Source organism: Aythya fuligula, chromosome W, assembly GCF_009819795.1.
Source record: "Aythya fuligula isolate bAytFul2 chromosome W, bAytFul2.pri, whole genome shotgun sequence".
Classification (NCBI taxonomy): Eukaryota; Metazoa; Chordata; class Aves; order Anseriformes; family Anatidae; genus Aythya; species Aythya fuligula.
This window is the reverse complement of record NC_045594.1, coordinates 13,509,290-13,525,992: the sequence shown is the minus strand read 5'-3', so window position 1 is coordinate 13,525,992 and position 16,703 is coordinate 13,509,290. Positions and strand designations below refer to the sequence as shown.

The following is a 16,703-nucleotide window of genomic DNA, read 5'->3' as shown; positions in this document are numbered from 1 at the left end:
AATGGTCACAGGGACCTTGCTTCAAGCAAGCACATCTCAGAGCTGGATAAAAATGACTTCCCAAGGCATGTTAATTAACCTCGTGACACTGTCTGCCCCACTGGCCTTCATGAGACTTGTAGGAATGGCTGATGGCATTTGTGCTCACTCGTGTTCATGTCTCTATGTGTGTATCTGTGCAATGCATTCTGGGTCATATGCAGAAGAAAATGGGCTATTTTTTTGATTTTGTAACATCTCTAGTCATCAGTCTCCTCAAGGCATCCTTGAGATCCTGGTTCCTCATGCTGTAGATGAGGGGATTCACTGCTGGAGGCACCACTGAGTACAGAACTGCCACCAAAAGGTCCAGGGATGGGGAAGAGAGGGAGGGGGGCTTCAGGTAGGCAAACATGTCTGTACTGACAAACAGAGAGACCACGGCCAGGTGAGGAAGGCACGTGGAAAATGCTTTGTGTCGGCCCTCCACAGAGGGCATCCTCTGCACTGCCCTGAAGATCTGCACATAGGACAACACAATGAAAACAAAACAACCAAATACAAAAGAAAAACTGAACACAAGTAGCTCAACTTCCTTGAGGTAGGCATCTGAACAGGAGAGCTTCACGATTTGTGGAATTTGACAAAAGAATTGGTCAACAGAGTTGCCTTGGCAGAGGGGCAGGGAAAATGTGTTGGCCGTGTGCAGGACAGCATTGAGAAAGCCACTGCCCCAGGCAGCTGCTGCCATCTGGGCACAAGCTCTGCTGCTCAGGAGGCTCCCATAGTGCAGGGGCTTGCAGATGGCAATGTAGCGGTCGTAGGCCATGATAGTTAGAATTGAATACTCTGAACCAAAGAAGAAGACAAAAAAGAGAACTTGAGCAGCACAGCCTTGATAGGAGATGGCCCTGGTGTCCCAGAGGGCATTGGCCATGGCTTTGGGCAGAGTGGTGGAGATGCAGCCCACGTCGAGGAGGGCGAGGTTGAGGAGGAAGAAGTACATGGGGGTGTGGAGGCGGTGGTCGCAGGCTACGGCACTGAGGATGAGGCCGTTGCCCAGGAGGGCAGCCAGGTAGATGCCCAGGAAGAGCGCAAAGTGCAGGAGCTGCAGCTCGCGCGTGTCTGCGAATGCCAGCAGGAGGAACTCACTCACAGAGCTGATGTTGGGCATTTTCTGACATTGAACACGGCTGCCTATTTGAGAGAAAATGGTAGAAAAAGAAAAGATTTCTTTGAGGAAGAACTATTGCAAGCCTTAGAGTACACCCCAGACCAAGCTTCAGTATGTGAAGACATTTTCTGCAGCTCTCATGCTTGAGCTGTAGCTGGTGCTAGCTGGGAGTGGCACTGGAAGAATGGGTAAGTTGTGGGCTCCCTAGCAGTTCCTTCCTCCTAGTGCAGTAGGAGGAAAGCAGGAACATGAGGGAACCTCAAGTGCCTTCTACTTGTCAGTTGTTGCAAACAACTCAGTCTGAGTGCAGAGCTGAGCTGTAGGGATTTTGTTTGCTTTATTCTATCCCAGTAGGCCTGCAATGCCTAGGACTAGGTAATTGGGTTGCTGAACATCCTCACATTTCCTGTTCATTCCTCTTGATACCCTGTGGGAGTGTCCCTTGGTGAAGATCAAGCAGAGCAGCTCTGCCCAGCAGTCCTGTTCTTAGCTGCCCTGTGTCACCCCTATGTGAGTTGCAGGACCATCCCATTAGACTGTTTCCCTGAAAAACTGGAGAAGACACTGGAGAAGGCTGCTGAGGGAGGAGGGCCACAGAAAGCCAGACGGAGCTTGGGAGCTTGTCTTCTTTTCCATGGCTGCAAGAACTATGAGGCAGCTGACAGAGAGCCTGACATGGCCTGCTCGAGCAGGGTGTTCTGGGCAGACCAGGGAGACCTGGCCTATGGCCATACTTGAGGTTTCTGCCAGAATTCCTCACCTCGCACTGCAACCCAGCAGGACTCTCAAAGCCTACTGCATTGCCCACTGCCCTCCCAGAAACAAGACCCAGCAAGAGGAGACCCCTCCAGTACCTGCAGCTGCATGGCCCTGCAGCCAGGCATGGCCCTGCAGCCAGGCACTTACCTTGTCAAGGGCTGTGCAGGTTTCTCCTGCAGGCAGCTCTCAGCATCATCCCACACCCAGCTGCCTCCAAGCCCTCTTTCCTCTCCTCTCCCCGTGCCAGCTGCGGTCAGAGCCCCCAGCCCTGCTGTGCTGTGCAGAGGAGCTGCTCCTGGCCACAGCTGTCTCTCTGCACCACGGCCCTCTTGCCACGAGCTCTCTCTGTCCCACAAGTCTGGCCCAGCTCAGCAGCACAGCACCAGCCTAAGGCACTGGAATCATCCCTCTGGGGGCTTTGCTGATGAGCCCACGAACCTCAGGCACTCAGAGACAATTGAAGACATCTCTCCAGAAGTCCAAGTCAGAGGCAAGTTTCCTGCAGTGTCCCCCTGAGGGCCAGCACTGACACAGCCTCCCTTGGAGCTCATTAGAGCAGAACTCTGGAGGCAGTGAGGACAAGGAGACAAAGGCTGTGTGAAGATGACACTGAGGTACAAACAAACTGGATGTGTGTCAGCAATTACAAGGGCCAGGCCTTGACCATTGTCCTCTGGGAATGGAGATCCTTAGCCTTCACACCTTCCACAAGATGCTTCCTGGTCAGTAGGAGATGGGGATGTGCATTGCCAAGTGAGGAGAATGGTATGAGCCCCACCTGCTTCATGGGTGGTGGCAAGGAGGCAATGAGGCCCTGGTGCTTTAATGAGAAGCAGTGTCCTCATAGGCCTGAGGAACAGAGACAACAGCCATAGCTGCCCCTTTGGCTAGAGCTTAGGAGAAGATATGTTATACTTATTGTGATGGGGCCTCAGTGATTCATTTCAACGTTGTACAGCACCTCAGAGATGTCATACCATTGTTCTTCTCATGGCATTACACTGCCCACCACATCCTACAGACCCCAGCAAGAGCCCTGACACAGACATGGGGGTGCAGGATCTCCCCTCCCACTTCCAGGGATGAGGCCTTGCTTTCTGCTTCATTCAGAAGAATACAAGACTTTTTTCAGCACAGTGCCTTTGCCTGTCTGTAATCATGGCCTACAGTTATCTACCCTAACTAGTCCCTGGGGAGGCTTCATTAGTAACAGCCCTCAGTGGGCCCATTAATACTCCAAATCACTTCAACTTTTCCTCCTGACTTCACTTTCTCTAGCAGTTGCATTATTCTCCTCTCAGTACCTGAGCGTCATAGCATCAGACCAAAATACACCATGGTACTCATTAAAATGCAGAAACTCCTGACATCTCTTCCATAGTTTTCTTCATGACTTCAAGACTTGTACAGCTAATGGCAGAGCTTGCATGAAGTAGTTAAGGAAGAAGATTTCAAAAAAGCAGCTAATACAAATCTTTTTTTCTTTTAAAGGCTGAATTTTGCTGCATTTCAGTTTTGAGCATCATTCTCCTATTGCTATTGATCCAGGGGGACTTCTTTGGAGGCCTTGATCGGGAAGAAAAACAGAGTCTGGAGGTCTGACACCTCCACTGCCAGCAGTAGTCTTTGTCCCTGTAACTGTAGCACAGTTCAGCACATGGAAACCTTTTTAAGATAATCAGGGAAAAAATAAAAAATAAAATAAAATAAAATAAAATAAAATAAAATAAAATAAAATAAAATAAAATAAAATAAAATAAAATAAAATAAAATAAAATAAAATAAAATAAATTTGAAATGACCGTTTGATCCTGAGAAATTCTAAATGAATCTTAGTAGACAACTGGACATCCATGGTCTCTCTTTGGTCTTCTGTGGAAAACTCAGGGTGAAAAGTGAAAAAAAAAATCTTCCTGTGGCTGTAGCTGTACCCATGAGCTTGGCTTCTTTTGGGAAATTGTCCCCCTCCAGCCACACAAACCTAAACTGAGTAATGTGAAAAGAGCTGCCCAGTCAATAGAGCAGGGAAAAATCCTACTTCCTGTGCTGTAGATGCAGAAGGCAAAAAGAATTGCATTGTGCCTGACACTACTCTGGGACGTGTAACCCAGGTCAGGCAACTTTACCTTAGTGCTGACAAGTCCATCACTAAACTACGCTCCCAAGCTCTACATCTACACCTTGGCTCTCCAGTCGATGACCCAGCTCATGGATGGCAATCAGGGAGTCTCGGTTAGCGTGACGCTGCCTCAGGTGCACCACCATGGTAGCCATTGGCACCTGCTGTTCTTCAACCCTCAGCAAACCCCCAACAGAAGGGTTCTGTGGAAGGCCAAGCAAGGTAGACAACTGTTTCATGTCCTTTGTCTCCAAGGCAGCTATGTCAAAGCCCCACCTTGGAACTTTGAAATTCCCTCTCCTGAAGCAGCCTATGTCGAGGATGCACATAGCCTCCGGGCCAGTCCCAATGGGGTGCTTTGGCCATTCCTTCCCAGTTAGACTCACTTCAGCCTCCAGTACAGTTAACTGTTGGGATCCCCCTGTCACTCCAGACATACAGGTGGACCTCTTTCTAGCTTGATGGCATTAGGGTACACTGTGCACTGGTGTCTAGTAGAGCCTGATACATTTTGTGGGTCTGATGTGCCAGGCCATAATAATAATTATATCTGTGTCTATAATAATAATAATAATAATAATAATAATAATAATAATAATAATAATAATAATAATGATGATGATGATGATGATGATGAAATATATAATAACAATTTATTGCTATTGTTGTTGTTATCATTATTTCCTTTGTGTCCTATTAATCTGCTTTTATATCAACTCATAAACTTTTACTTTTTTTTTTTTTTTCTCCCTCTTCTCTCCTGCAGTCCATTGGATGAATATCTGTACAGTTCTGAGCTGCCTGCTGGGTCAAACCACAGCAAGGCTTTTTGGTGCCTAGCATGGAGCACAAAGGTTGAGATGACAGAGCTGACCACAGCGTTTTAAAAGTAAATTGTTATAAGCATTAGATCAGTTTACCAGTTGCTGATCACAGTATTGATATTTTTGATCTGGGGTCTGTGGTGCTTGTTTTCAGAATTGTGTTGTACAGCACATTACTAATTGTCATCCACTGCGTGCTCTTTATCAGTTCTGGGGGCTGGTTTAAGGTTACTGTTTTGCTGTATTGGATAACGCTGACTTATGACAGGATAAAATAATTGCTGCCTCCATACCTCAGGAACCATCTCTTCATCTCTTAGAAATTATTTAGAGTTACACTCTTTTAAACTCTTTGCCTTTTCTCCTTGGGGAGTAAACCTATGCAGGGTGGGTGGAACTGGGATGGACAGTGGGGGATGCTTTTCACCACTTCTTCCCTCTCTCTTTCTCCTGCACATCCCCCTTCTCCTCCATGACAGGCATATGGCCTGTCCAAAGCCACTCCAAACCCTGCAACAGGCCCTGCAGGCACTCCAGCTCCTGAGGTGGGCCCAAAGTTAAATGGACACTCGTGACAGGCCCTATAGCTACTCCCAAACCTGCGATAGGCACTGCAGCCACTCCAACTCATCCAAAAGGCCCTGCAGCCAGAACAACTCCAGTGATGGGCCCTGCAGCCACTCCAGCACCTGCAATGGGCCCCATGGCTGGGCCAGAGAACCAGCCTGTGCCAGTATCGGTTGCCTCTTTATGCAAGAGAAAACAATGGGTGTAAAAGTCAGTTTTTCTTTAGAAAGGAAAGAAACTCAGGCACCCAGACAAGAAAGGAGGAGGAAGTAGAAGAGGCAGGTTTCTCCTAAGTTGGTCCATCATGGAGGCAGGATGACCAAGAAGAAGAGGTCATATAAGCATCAGAAACCATGTGATCCCTATCCCAGTGTAAGCTACGAGACATGGGAAAATATTTTAGCCATCATCTCGGTGAGCACATTGTCAGCTGGCTGCTCCAGTGCTGAGAGAAGGGGGCTAACAGTCTGGATTTAGAGGGCAGGGAAGCCAAGCAGCTGGGATCCTCCTGTAGGTGAGGGGTGATTGAGAAAGCCAGTGGAAAAGGGCACAAGGAACTTAATCCTCTCAGGCCTGAAAGAAAGGTATCCCTTGAAGGAAGATCTTCTATGTCAACCAGGCAAGTGGACCACCATGCACAGGGGTATCCTGTACCTGAGGGAATTACCCATGCTGAAGGTGATTTGTAGAAACCTAGAAAACTAACAGCTGTCCAAAGATCCAGATGAAGTCAAGTACACATGACCCATGTGACAGAAGTTTGTACAGAGCGCACCATAATCATATGCCAATTCGTTGGCAGTAATGACCAGGAAAGACCAAGAGGAACCCATGGTGGATGAATCGGCTAGCCAGCTATGGCATTACAAAGAAAGTCTCTCTTCTTCCCTACAAACCTGTGTCTCGTCTATGGAGAAACTGTCTGAGTAGGTCCAAGAACTACAAGAGAATACATCTTCCTCCCCACCTGTATGAACCAATACCTCAGCTCTCAGGTGTAAGTGTCCCTCTACTCAAGAAAGGTGATATAGTGGGTACATACCACGTGCAGCTCTGTGGTTTTAACTGTGTGATCGCGGAGAAGCCATGAGTAAATGGGATGGAAAATCTACCTCCATCCTAGAGGCATGGATACATGAAGCGCAAGGAAAAACATTCACAAAAAGTGGTTCTTCTGAGAAAATTGCTGCTCCTGTTTCTAGTGGGCAGTCCTCCAAACAGAGTAATGAATACTATGAGCAGGACTAGAGGGGTTCTACCTCCAACCGGGGGGAGGAAGGAGGCAACTGAGTGTATTGGACTTTGAGGATTACTTGCTTGGCACATCAGACCCACAGCAGGTGTTAGGTTTTAAAGGACACCAATGCACAGTGTAGTGTAATGCCATCGAGCTAAAAGGGCCAGAACCCAATTGTATTTCTGGAATGATGGGAGAATCCCAGTAGTTAACTGTATTGGAGGCTGATGTGAGTCTAATGGGAAAGAGTGGCAAAAGCAACCCCTTGAGACTGGCCCAGAAGCTCTGTGCATCCTTAGTATAGACTCCTTCAGGAAAGGGTACTTCAAAGATCCAAAGGCTTACCTTTAAACAGTTGTCTACCTTGCCCACTCTCTCACAGGACCCTTCTGCTGTGGAGGTGCTGATGGCCAATGAGCAGCAGGTGCCAATCGCTACCACAACAGTGCACCTGAGGCAGTATTGCACTGACAGAGACTCCCTGATTCCCCTGCATGACCTGGTTCATTGACTGGAGAGCCAAGGAGTGATCAGCAAGGCTCTCTCACCCTTTAATAGTCCCATATGGACAGTGCAAAATTCTAATGGGGAGTGGAAGATAATGGTGGACGTCTGTGGACTGAATGAAGTCCCACCACCACCGCTGATTTTGACATAAAACAAAGCAAGGTCAAAGGACCTACACAGGAGATCCTGAGGCAGGCTGGCCAGGTTCAGGGGGACCCCTGCTTGGGGACGGGCTGGGTATCGGTCAGTGTGTGGTGAGCAATTGCACTGTCATCGCATGATTTAATAAACTACATTATCATCATCATCAGCAGCAGCAGCAGCAACATCTCTTTGTTTCCTTTGCTATCAAACCATCCTTATCTCAACACATGACCATTTCGGGGGTGAGGATGAGCTACGTGGTGCTGAGTTGTCTGCCAGGATAAAGCACAACATGCTTGACAACCACAGTCCAACAGCACAAATCACACTTTCAAAAATCAGTCTCTGACATCTACAGAGAGAAGCCTTCCTCTGAGACCAGGCCTGGCTCTGCAGGGGCAGTGCCCATGTGCAGGGGTGCAGAGGAAAAGAGTCCCATCCCAGCAGCACGGCCAGGGAGCACCAGCGCTTGGGGCATGCAGAGCTGCTCTCTTGCCACTGCTGCCCTGTCCTGCTGAGCCCTGCTGGTGGGGTCAGGCCCGGCTGCTCCTGCAGCTTGGTGCCAGTGCTGCTGTGGGGCTGTGCTGGGACTGCAGGCAGGGACAGGCAGTGGGCACGGCAGTGGCACAGCTGGCCTCCACTGCAGCACTTCCTTCCTAAGGGGGGATCTCCTCCGAGGTGGACTGACCAGAGCTCAAGTGCTCAATCTGGTGTGAGCAAGCAGAGGAGAGCTGTGCAGCCCCAGGGCACACAAAAGCCCCAGCAAAGGAGCCTGGGGAGTGATTCCTTGCAGCCCTGGGGCAATGGCAGTGACCCCATGAGCTGGGTCTGCCTCCCAGCCTGCCCAGCAAAGCCCTGCAGAGTGTCCCCATGCTCTGGGCACCACAGCCCCCTCGCTCTGCAGAGCAGCACTACCGGCTGGGGCTGGAGCTGGGAGGATGCTTCCCGTGAGTGTCTTGTAGGCTGGCTTCAGGCACATAACTTCTGGATGTGAGCGTGATCTTCACTGTGCACAAGGAGCTGAAAGACCACCAACAGGCACGGGGCTGGAACATTGCCTGCAAGGTCCCTCCTGCCCTAGCACCTCCCAGGACTGGCACGGAACTGGCTCCTGAGTGTCAGAGAGGATGGGAGCCCAGCAGGTGTGCCATGGGCTTGGAGGATCACAACCAGATCACTTCTACCTGGGCAGGCCCTGGCCCAAAAAGGGGGTGTTTTATAGGTGTGGTATTATAAGCTCAGTGGTGCCTCAGAAACACTAAGTCCAGCAGGAAGCTAATGGCTGTTAAATGGCCTGTGAGGTGACTGCTTTTTGAAGTAGCTGACAGGTCACCCTTGACTCCTGGCTGGGATCTGTGCCTTTAGGCTCACATCTGCCAGTGTCCATGGCAGGCCAGCAGAAGGCACTTGCTGTGCATGTAGTTTCTGAGATCGGCTCTTTCTAAGTACCTGGTAGGCCCCATAGAGGAAGAGGTCTTGGGTGGGGGTTGTCATGTTAGAGGTGTCAGCTTTTGCCTGAAGTCATCCTTTAGGACTGCTTTCAGTTTTCTACACAGAGAGGGCCACTGCCTCCAAGATGCTTGGGGCAAATTGAACCATGCATGAGGGTTTGGAAAAAGATAGCCTGGGTGCACAGAAGCCATTCCATATCTAAAAGTTGGAGGCAGGAAACAAAATTTTGGGGTGGTACAAGAGCTGCAGGACACATTGTGCAGGGTTCACCTATAGCTTTGGTTTATTTTCCATCCTGACTTAGGTGCCATGTCAGTCTCAAGACAGGAGTACCCAACAGATATGAGACAGATACTCTGAGATCATGAAAACCATCAGAAAGCTGCCCCTAAGAAGATGACTGATATGGGAAGTCAGGAGAAGCCTGGCCAGGAGAGATGTGAGATTTGAGGGAGGGAAGAGGAGTTTGGCCAGCAGAAATTAATGATTTCTGTGAGTTTAGAACATTCAGGCAATGTTGATTCTGCTGTAACTGTGACTTAAAAGAGTCATGTAAAGCCCTTCCCCTATTTTAACTAGTGACATTAATCCCCAAACGTAAATGCTACTCCACACCCTGACAGGAATCCACTACTCTTAAGCCTGATCTCAAAGTATACCTTGAAGCCAAAACACTGCCTATAGCCGCTTCCCTTTTTCTTTAGTCTCTTGCTCACCCTGATCTGACCAGCTTGTGGGCCAAAAGAAGGAGATGGTGGGAATCCTCTGATGAGCTCAGCTCTGCCTCAGGATCTCCTGCCCCAGCAGAAGGAATGTGACTGTTGCAGTGACTGTGAGGTCACTTCTGTCTCTGCACTTGATAGGGCAGCAGCAGGAATGTGTCACAGAAAGGGACTGTGAGGTCACTTGGGTCTCTCTGTAGGTTGCAGGTCAGCCTTGACTTCTCCTTGGGATCTGCATTTTTGGGCTGACAGCTGGCAGTGGCCCTGCTAGGCCAGCAGAAGGCACCTGCTTGGCATGCTGACTGTGGGATCCCCTCTGCCTCCAGACCCAGGAGGACCCAGACAGAAAGAAGGCCCCCATACAGGTTGTCCTGTCCCTTCTGCTTGAGTCCATGAGTGGGCAGCAGCAGGCACAAGGCTTGGCTGTGTCTCCACAAGAAGCTGCAAGGCCAGCAGCAGGTCAATGGCTTGGAAGCTGCTGCTGAGGTGACTTGTGTCTGCTTGGCTGAGAGGCTGCAAGGAACATATTGGGCTGGGATGCCTACCTCAGGAGTGGTTTCCACCCTGATGGAGCTTCCTTTAGTAGTAGGAAAGAGCAGGAGAAAAAAAAAAAAAAAATGACACAAAATGTTCCAGGAAGGCTGGCACTGGTCACAAGGAGGAAGAAATGTCCCTCAAGGTGTCATGCAATGGTTCTATACGTCACCCTCTGATCAGACCCTGGCTTTGTGTTTCAAGGAACAGCTGGTGAGGGCTCACCAGACATGGGTGAAAGCAAGGCATGAGAGCAAGATGGTGAAGTGAGATGGGTGTCTGCAGACTTCAAGAAAATAGGGTGATGTGTGGGACAGGATAAGAAAGCCTGCCGAGGAGAAGGCAGAGGGTGCTGGCAAGAATGGAAGGCACCAACAGCCCTGAAGTTTTTGTCCCCTCAGCTAGAGCTTAGGAGGAGATATGTTATATTCATTGTGATGGGGCCTCATAGATTCCTTTCAACCCTGTGCAGCACCTTAGAGGTGTCACACCACTGTTCTTCTCATGGCATCCTACTGCCCACCACAGCCCACAGACCCCAGCAAGAGCCTTGAGCCAGACGTGGGGGAGCAGGATCTCCCCTTCCAGTGGCTGCGGTCAGGCCTTGGCTCTTCTGTTTCACTAAAACCAAGACATTTCTCAGTGCAGTGCTTTGCCTGTCTGCAATCATGGACTCCAGTTATCCACCTTAACGAGTCCCTGGGGAGGCTTTGTTAGTAACAGCCCTCAGTGGGGCCCATTAATATTCCAAGTCACTTCAACTTTTCCTTCTGACTTTACTTGCTCAAGCAGTTGCATCATTCCCCTCTCAGTACCTGAGCTTCATAGACTCAGCACCAAAATACACCATGGAACTCATTAAAATGCAGAAACTCCTAACATCTCTTCCATAGTTTTCTTCAAGGCTTCACGCCTTGCAGAGCTAATTACAGAGCTTGCATGATGTAGTCAAAGAAGATTTCAAAAAACCTAATAAAAAATCTTTTGTATTTTCAAAGGCTGAATTTTGCTGTATTTCAGTTTTGAACATCATTCTCCTGTTGCTATTCATTCAGGGTGACTTCTTTGGAGACCCTCCATAGGGAGGAAGAGGAGAGTCTGGAGGTCTGACACCTCCACTGCCAGCAGTGGTCTTTGTCCCTGTAACTGCAGCCCAGCCCTGCACATGAAAGCCTTTCTAAGATTGTAATGATCATTGGAACCAGAGAAATACAGATTAAGTATCAGTAGGTACCTAGTCATCCATGGTTTCTCTTGGGTCTTCTTTGGAAAACTCAGGGTAAAAAGTAAAGACATTTACTTTTTTTACCCTACTCTATTGTCCAGTCAATAGAGTAGGGCAGTCCTACTTCCTGTGCTGTAGATGCAGAAGGCAAAAAGAATTGCATTGTGCCTTACACTACCCAAGTACGTGTAACCCAGGACAAATCTTACAAGGAGCAGCTGAGGGAGCTGGGATTGTTCAGTCTGGAGAAGAGGAGGATCAGGGGTGACCTTTTTGCTCTAAACAGCTACCTCAAAGGAGGCCGTAGCGAGGTGGGGATTGGTCTGTTCTCCCACGTGCCCAGTGACTGGACGAGGGGGAATGGGCTAAAGTTGCACCAGGGGAGGTTTAGGTTGGATATTAGGAAAAACTTTACTGAAAGGGTTGTTAGGCATTGGAATGGGCTCCCCATGGAAGTGGTTGAGTCACCATCCCTGGAGGTCTTTAAAAGATGTTCAGATGTTGAACTTAGTAATATGGTTTTGTGGAGGACTGCTTAGTGTTGGGTCAGAGGTTGGACTAGGTGAACTTGGAGGTCTCTTCCAACCTAGATGATTCTGTGATTCTGTGATTGTCTAGTCAAACCTTCTTCCATAGGCAGGGACAATTTCCATTAGATTAGGTTGCCCAAAGTCACTTGCCAACTGGCCTTCAACTAGGGCTCACCTATCTGTGTTAGAGTTTAAGCAACGGTTTGTTGCGAGGATTTGGTGTTCTGCATAGGGTGTCAGGTCTGTGGCTGGGGTATGGACAAGCTTCGTGGTTTGTGGTTTTCTTTAGGTCTGCCAAGAAGTCGTCTAGGGTTAAATAAAGTGTTTTAATGCTAGTGTTAAGGGAAGGGATTAGGATGAGCAAGAGAGTAAAGGTAAGGAAAGGGGCTATGGGCTGAGTTCTGCTTGAAGGGATACTCTGAGGTCAGGTATTACTGCAGGGGATTTCTGTCAAGGTGTTGGAGCAACATTCAGGTTTTGGGATTAGGGTTACTGGTCAAAACAGGGTAAGGGTTTTACATGACTGTTTTAAGCCAGTTTTAAAGCACCATCAATATTGCATGAAACCTCTCACCTCTACAAAATCGTTAATTTCTGCATCCCAAACTCCTCTTCCCTCCCCCAAATCTCACTTCTCTGCTGGCCAGGCTTCTCCTGTCATCCTCATATTGGTTATCTTATTGGGATCAGCTTTCTGTTGGCTTTCATAATCTCAGAGTATCTGTCTCACTCTGTTGGCTACTCTGTTCCTGAGACAGAAGTGGTGTTGTAGTCGGTAGGGAAAAGGGCACAAAGTTCTGTAGGAGCATCCTGCACGTTCCCATCCACTCCACACCTCCGCAAAAGTGTACATCCTATGAAGAAGCGTTGGTTCCAGAATGACTCCTATGGATCCAGGGTAACATTTTGCAGACCTTCGTGCAGGATTTACCTCCTCTCAGGCATCTTGGAGGCAGTAGCCACCCCTAAGGAGAAAACTAAAAACACCTATGAGGTATGAGTTTAGTCAAAATTTGAGATCTCTGACATGACAACCAGAGGTGCTGCTCTGCAGAGCGAGGGAGCTGTGGTGCCTGGGGCACGGGGGCACTCTGCAGGGCCATGCTGGGCAGGCTGGGAGGCAGACCCAGCTCATGGGGTCACTGCCATTGCCCCAGGGCTGCAAGGAGTCACTCCCCAGGCTCCTTTGGTGGGGCTTTTGTGTGCCGTGGGGCTGCAGAGCTCTCCTCTGCCTGCTCACACGAGATTGAGCACTTGAGCTCTGGTCAGCCCACCTCAGACAGGCTTTTGGTCCGTGGGCTCCATTCACTGCTGTCTCCTGGGCTCACGCTGGCCTGACAGAGGAGGCCAGAGAGTGATTTTTTGCAGGCCTGGGTTAATGGCAGTGATATTTCCTTGTTTCTCACGGCCTTCTCACATGTCTTTCTCATAACCCTTCCCACTGCCCAGCACTGCCTCCCAGGTGGGAATAAGTCAACCTTCAGAAGGGCCTTTGGGCTTCCTTCATCATCCTGGTGCTTATTAGGATCTTCCTGACTCCCCACAGAGCTCAGAAGGAGCCTTCTTGTCCAGTGTGTGGTCCTGCACTGGTTCTGTCTGGGACAGAGTTACCTTTTCCTGTAGAAGCCCACACAGTGCTGTGCTCTGCTTGAGTAGCTAGAACAGCACTGGTATCATGGTAGTGTTTTGTCTACTGCTGAGCAATGCTTTCATAGCATCAGGGATCCCTCTAATCCCCCCTCCCCAAAGAGCCAGCAGGCTGTGGGTGTGCAAGAGACAGGGAGGCGACATCACCAGAGCAGCTGACCTAAACCTGCCACAGAGATATTCCATACCATATGATGTCACACTCAGCAATAAAAGGTGGAAAATGGAAGGAGAGGGGAGAGCTGGGCTCCCGTTAAGAAAACGTCTGTCCTCCTGAAAATCAGCTGTATCTATTGAGGCCCTGTTTCAAGGAAGTGGTCAAGCATCATGGTTACAAATAGCTTTTTTTTTTTTTTTTTTTAATAGTTTCTTTGGTAGTTCACAGGAGATAGGAATACACTGCAGCTGAGACCTATGAATTTCTGCTTGTTTCTTTATTGTCTATAGCTACACAGAAAGCCTGGCTTTAGATACACATGAGATGTTTAGGAAAAGTAAAGAGATAAATGAACAGGTAGGAGGCTAACAATGACATTAATTAAATCGACTCCACAACTTGAAGAACATATTTATCAAGAAAAATAAAACCAAATTACTTTCCTAACTGTTTCTGAGATAAACTCAGAAGGTAAGGGCACATTATTTATATGTATTCAAACAATTTCCTCAGTGCATCCTTGAGCTCCTGGTTCCTCATGCTGTAAATGAGGGGGTTCACTGCTGGAGATAACATGGAGTACAGAAGTGACACCAGCAGATCCAGGGATGGGGAAGAGACTGAGTTGGGCTTCAGGTAGGCAACCATGCCAGTACTGACAAACAGGGAGACCACGGCCAGGTGAGGGAGGCACGTGGAAAAGGCTTTGTGCCGGCCCTGCTCAGAGGGCATCCTCAGCACTGCCCTGAAGATCTGCACATAGGACACCACAATGAAAACAAAGCAAGAAACACCTAAACAAAAGCTAAATGCAATAAACCCAACTTCCCTGAGGTAGTAGTCTGAGCAGGAGAGCTTGAGGATGTGGGGGATTTCACAGAAGAACTGCTCCACAGCATTGCCTTGGCAGAGGGGCAGGGAAAATGTAGTGGCTGTGTGCAGGACAGCATTGAGAAAGCCACTGCCCCAGGCAGCTGCTGCCATCTGGGCACAAGCTCTGCTGCCCAGGAGGCTCCCATAGTGCAGGGGCTTGCAGATGGCAACGTAGCGGTCGTAGGCCAAGACGGTGAGAAGGGAATACTCTGCTCCAACCAAGAAGAAAAAAAAGAAGACCTGTGCAGCACATCCTTGATAAGAGATGGCCCTGGTGGCCTAGAGGGCAGCCAGGTAGGCCCCAAATACTGGTGCTCCCTGGCCGTGCTGCTGGGATTGGACTCTCTTCCTCTGCATCCTTGCACACAGGCACTGCCCCTGCAGAACTAGGCCAGGTCTCAGAGGAAGCACGTCAGACCAGGCAGTGCAGGCTCCTTCCTGAAGTTCACAGACAGATGGGCTCTTTGTGTATAGTCACTGAGCTAGACTTGAAAATACATATTGAAGTTGAATTGGGATGACCAATATCATTTTATTGGGTAACATTAACCGAACTAAAACTAAGGAAATCTATTAATAAATGCACACAAACACACAAACACAAAGGAACAGAATATGGGCTGTTCCAATAAGTGACATTATGACTCATCTGCAGAAGCAGACTGACCACTTATTCTCCTGAAACACATTAAGTCATCAATCTCCACAAGGCTTCCTTGAGCTCCTGGTTCCTCATACTGTAGATGAGAGGATTCAATACTGGAGGCACCACCGAGTATAGAAATGCTACCACCAGGTCCAGGGATGGGGAAGAGATGGAGGGAGACTTCAGGTAGGCAAACATGGCAGTGCTGACAAAGAGGGAGACAACGGCCAGGTGAGGGAGGCACGTGGAAAAGGCTTTGTGCCGGCCCTGAGAAGAGGGCATCCTCAGCACTGCCCTGAAGATCTGCATGTAGGACAGCACAATGAAAACAAAACAACCAAAGGCTGAAGAAAAACTAAACACAAGTGCCCCAACTTCCCTGAGGTAGTAGTCTGAGCAGGAAAGCTTGAGGATGTGGGGGATTTCACAGAAGAACTGGTCCACAGCGTTGCCGTGGCAGAGGGGCAGGGAAAATGTGTTGGCAGTGTGCAGGACAGCATTGAGAAAGCCACTGCCCCAGGCAGCTGCTGCCATCTGGGCACAAGCTCTGCTGTCCAGGAGGCTCCCGTAGTGCAGGGGCTTGCAGATGGCAACGTAGCGGTCGTAGGCCATGACAGTGAGGAGGCAATACTCAGCTACTACAAAGAAAGCAAAGAGAAAGAGTTGGGCAGCACATGCTTTATAGGAGATGGCCCTGGTGTCCCAGAGGGCATTGGCTATGGCTTTGGGCAGAGTGGTGGAGATGCAGCCCACGTCGAGGAGGGCCAGGTTGAGGAGGAAGAAGTACATGGGGGTGTGGAGGCGGTGGTGGCAGGCTACGGCGCTGAGGATGAGGCCGTTGCCCAGGAGGGCAGCCAGGTAGATGCCCAGGAAGAGCACGAAGTGCAGGAGCTGCAGCTCGCGCATGTCTGCGAATGCCAGCAGCAGGAATTCAGTGACTGAGCTGCTGTTGGGCATCTGTTTTTTCTGTGAAGTGGTCCTGCACAAAGAGAAAGAATAGTAATAATGTACAGCAGACTTATCAGAGGAAAATTCAATTTTCTCATTTAAAACCATCAAAAAGATTTTCCACTTGCAGGCAGTTATTTTGAAGGTCCCTTTAATGACTTCCAGCTGATACTGAGTCTGTCTGGGAGAAGAGTGCTTTTCTGTGGGCAATGGAAGAATCAGTCATGCACTACAGCTCAAGGTAGCAACATGGTAGGAACATGGTGCAGTCTCACATTCACTTCAGTTCATATCAGATTTCCCCAGTTTTGCTCAAAGTTCATCACAGAGCAGACACGTGGAGATTTACGTATTTATTTGTTTTTTTGTTATTTGATTTGTACTCTTTGTTCAGCTGCTCCACCACATCTGAGGAGTCCTTCTAAGGCATAAATCCTGGGCATTCAGCTGCACTCCAAGTGAAACCTTGTAGATCTCCAGAGTCACAGATACTGCATTTTAGAGCAGAGTGCCCTTCAGAGAGGAGAGCCAGTCAATCTATCGGTTCTGGTCTCAGCTGCCCTGTGTTGGCCGGTCTTTGAGCTACAGTGCAATTCTGCTTCTATGTCCCTAGAGTCATAGAATCATAGAATATCCTGACTTGGAAGTGTTCCACAAGG

At 49.0% G+C, this 16,703-nt stretch overlaps 3 protein-coding genes across 3 annotated transcripts; all 3 read right to left on the bottom strand.

The window, feature by feature from the left end:
- Positions 1-214: 214 nt before the first annotated feature.
- On the bottom strand, positions 215-1,153 carry LOC116501351 (olfactory receptor 14J1-like). The gene has a single exon (XM_032206866.1). The coding sequence runs from the start codon at positions 1,151-1,153 to the stop codon at positions 215-217; it is 939 nt and encodes a 312-aa protein (XP_032062757.1).
- Positions 1,154-4,060: 2,907 nt separating this feature from the next.
- LOC116501350 (olfactory receptor 14A16-like) lies at positions 4,061-14,603 on the bottom strand (the record flags this gene model as incomplete). The annotated part of the gene is made up of 2 exons (XM_032206865.1): positions 4,061-4,234; positions 14,139-14,603. Coding segments are annotated over 2 exons (639 nt in total), but the record flags the coding sequence as incomplete, so codon positions are not given.
- Positions 14,604-15,138: 535 nt separating this feature from the next.
- On the bottom strand, positions 15,139-16,053 carry LOC116501430 (olfactory receptor 14C36-like). The gene has a single exon (XM_032206996.1). It carries the CDS (start codon positions 16,051-16,053, stop codon positions 15,139-15,141), a length of 915 nt encoding a protein of 304 aa, XP_032062887.1.
- Positions 16,054-16,703: the final 650 nt, after the last annotated feature.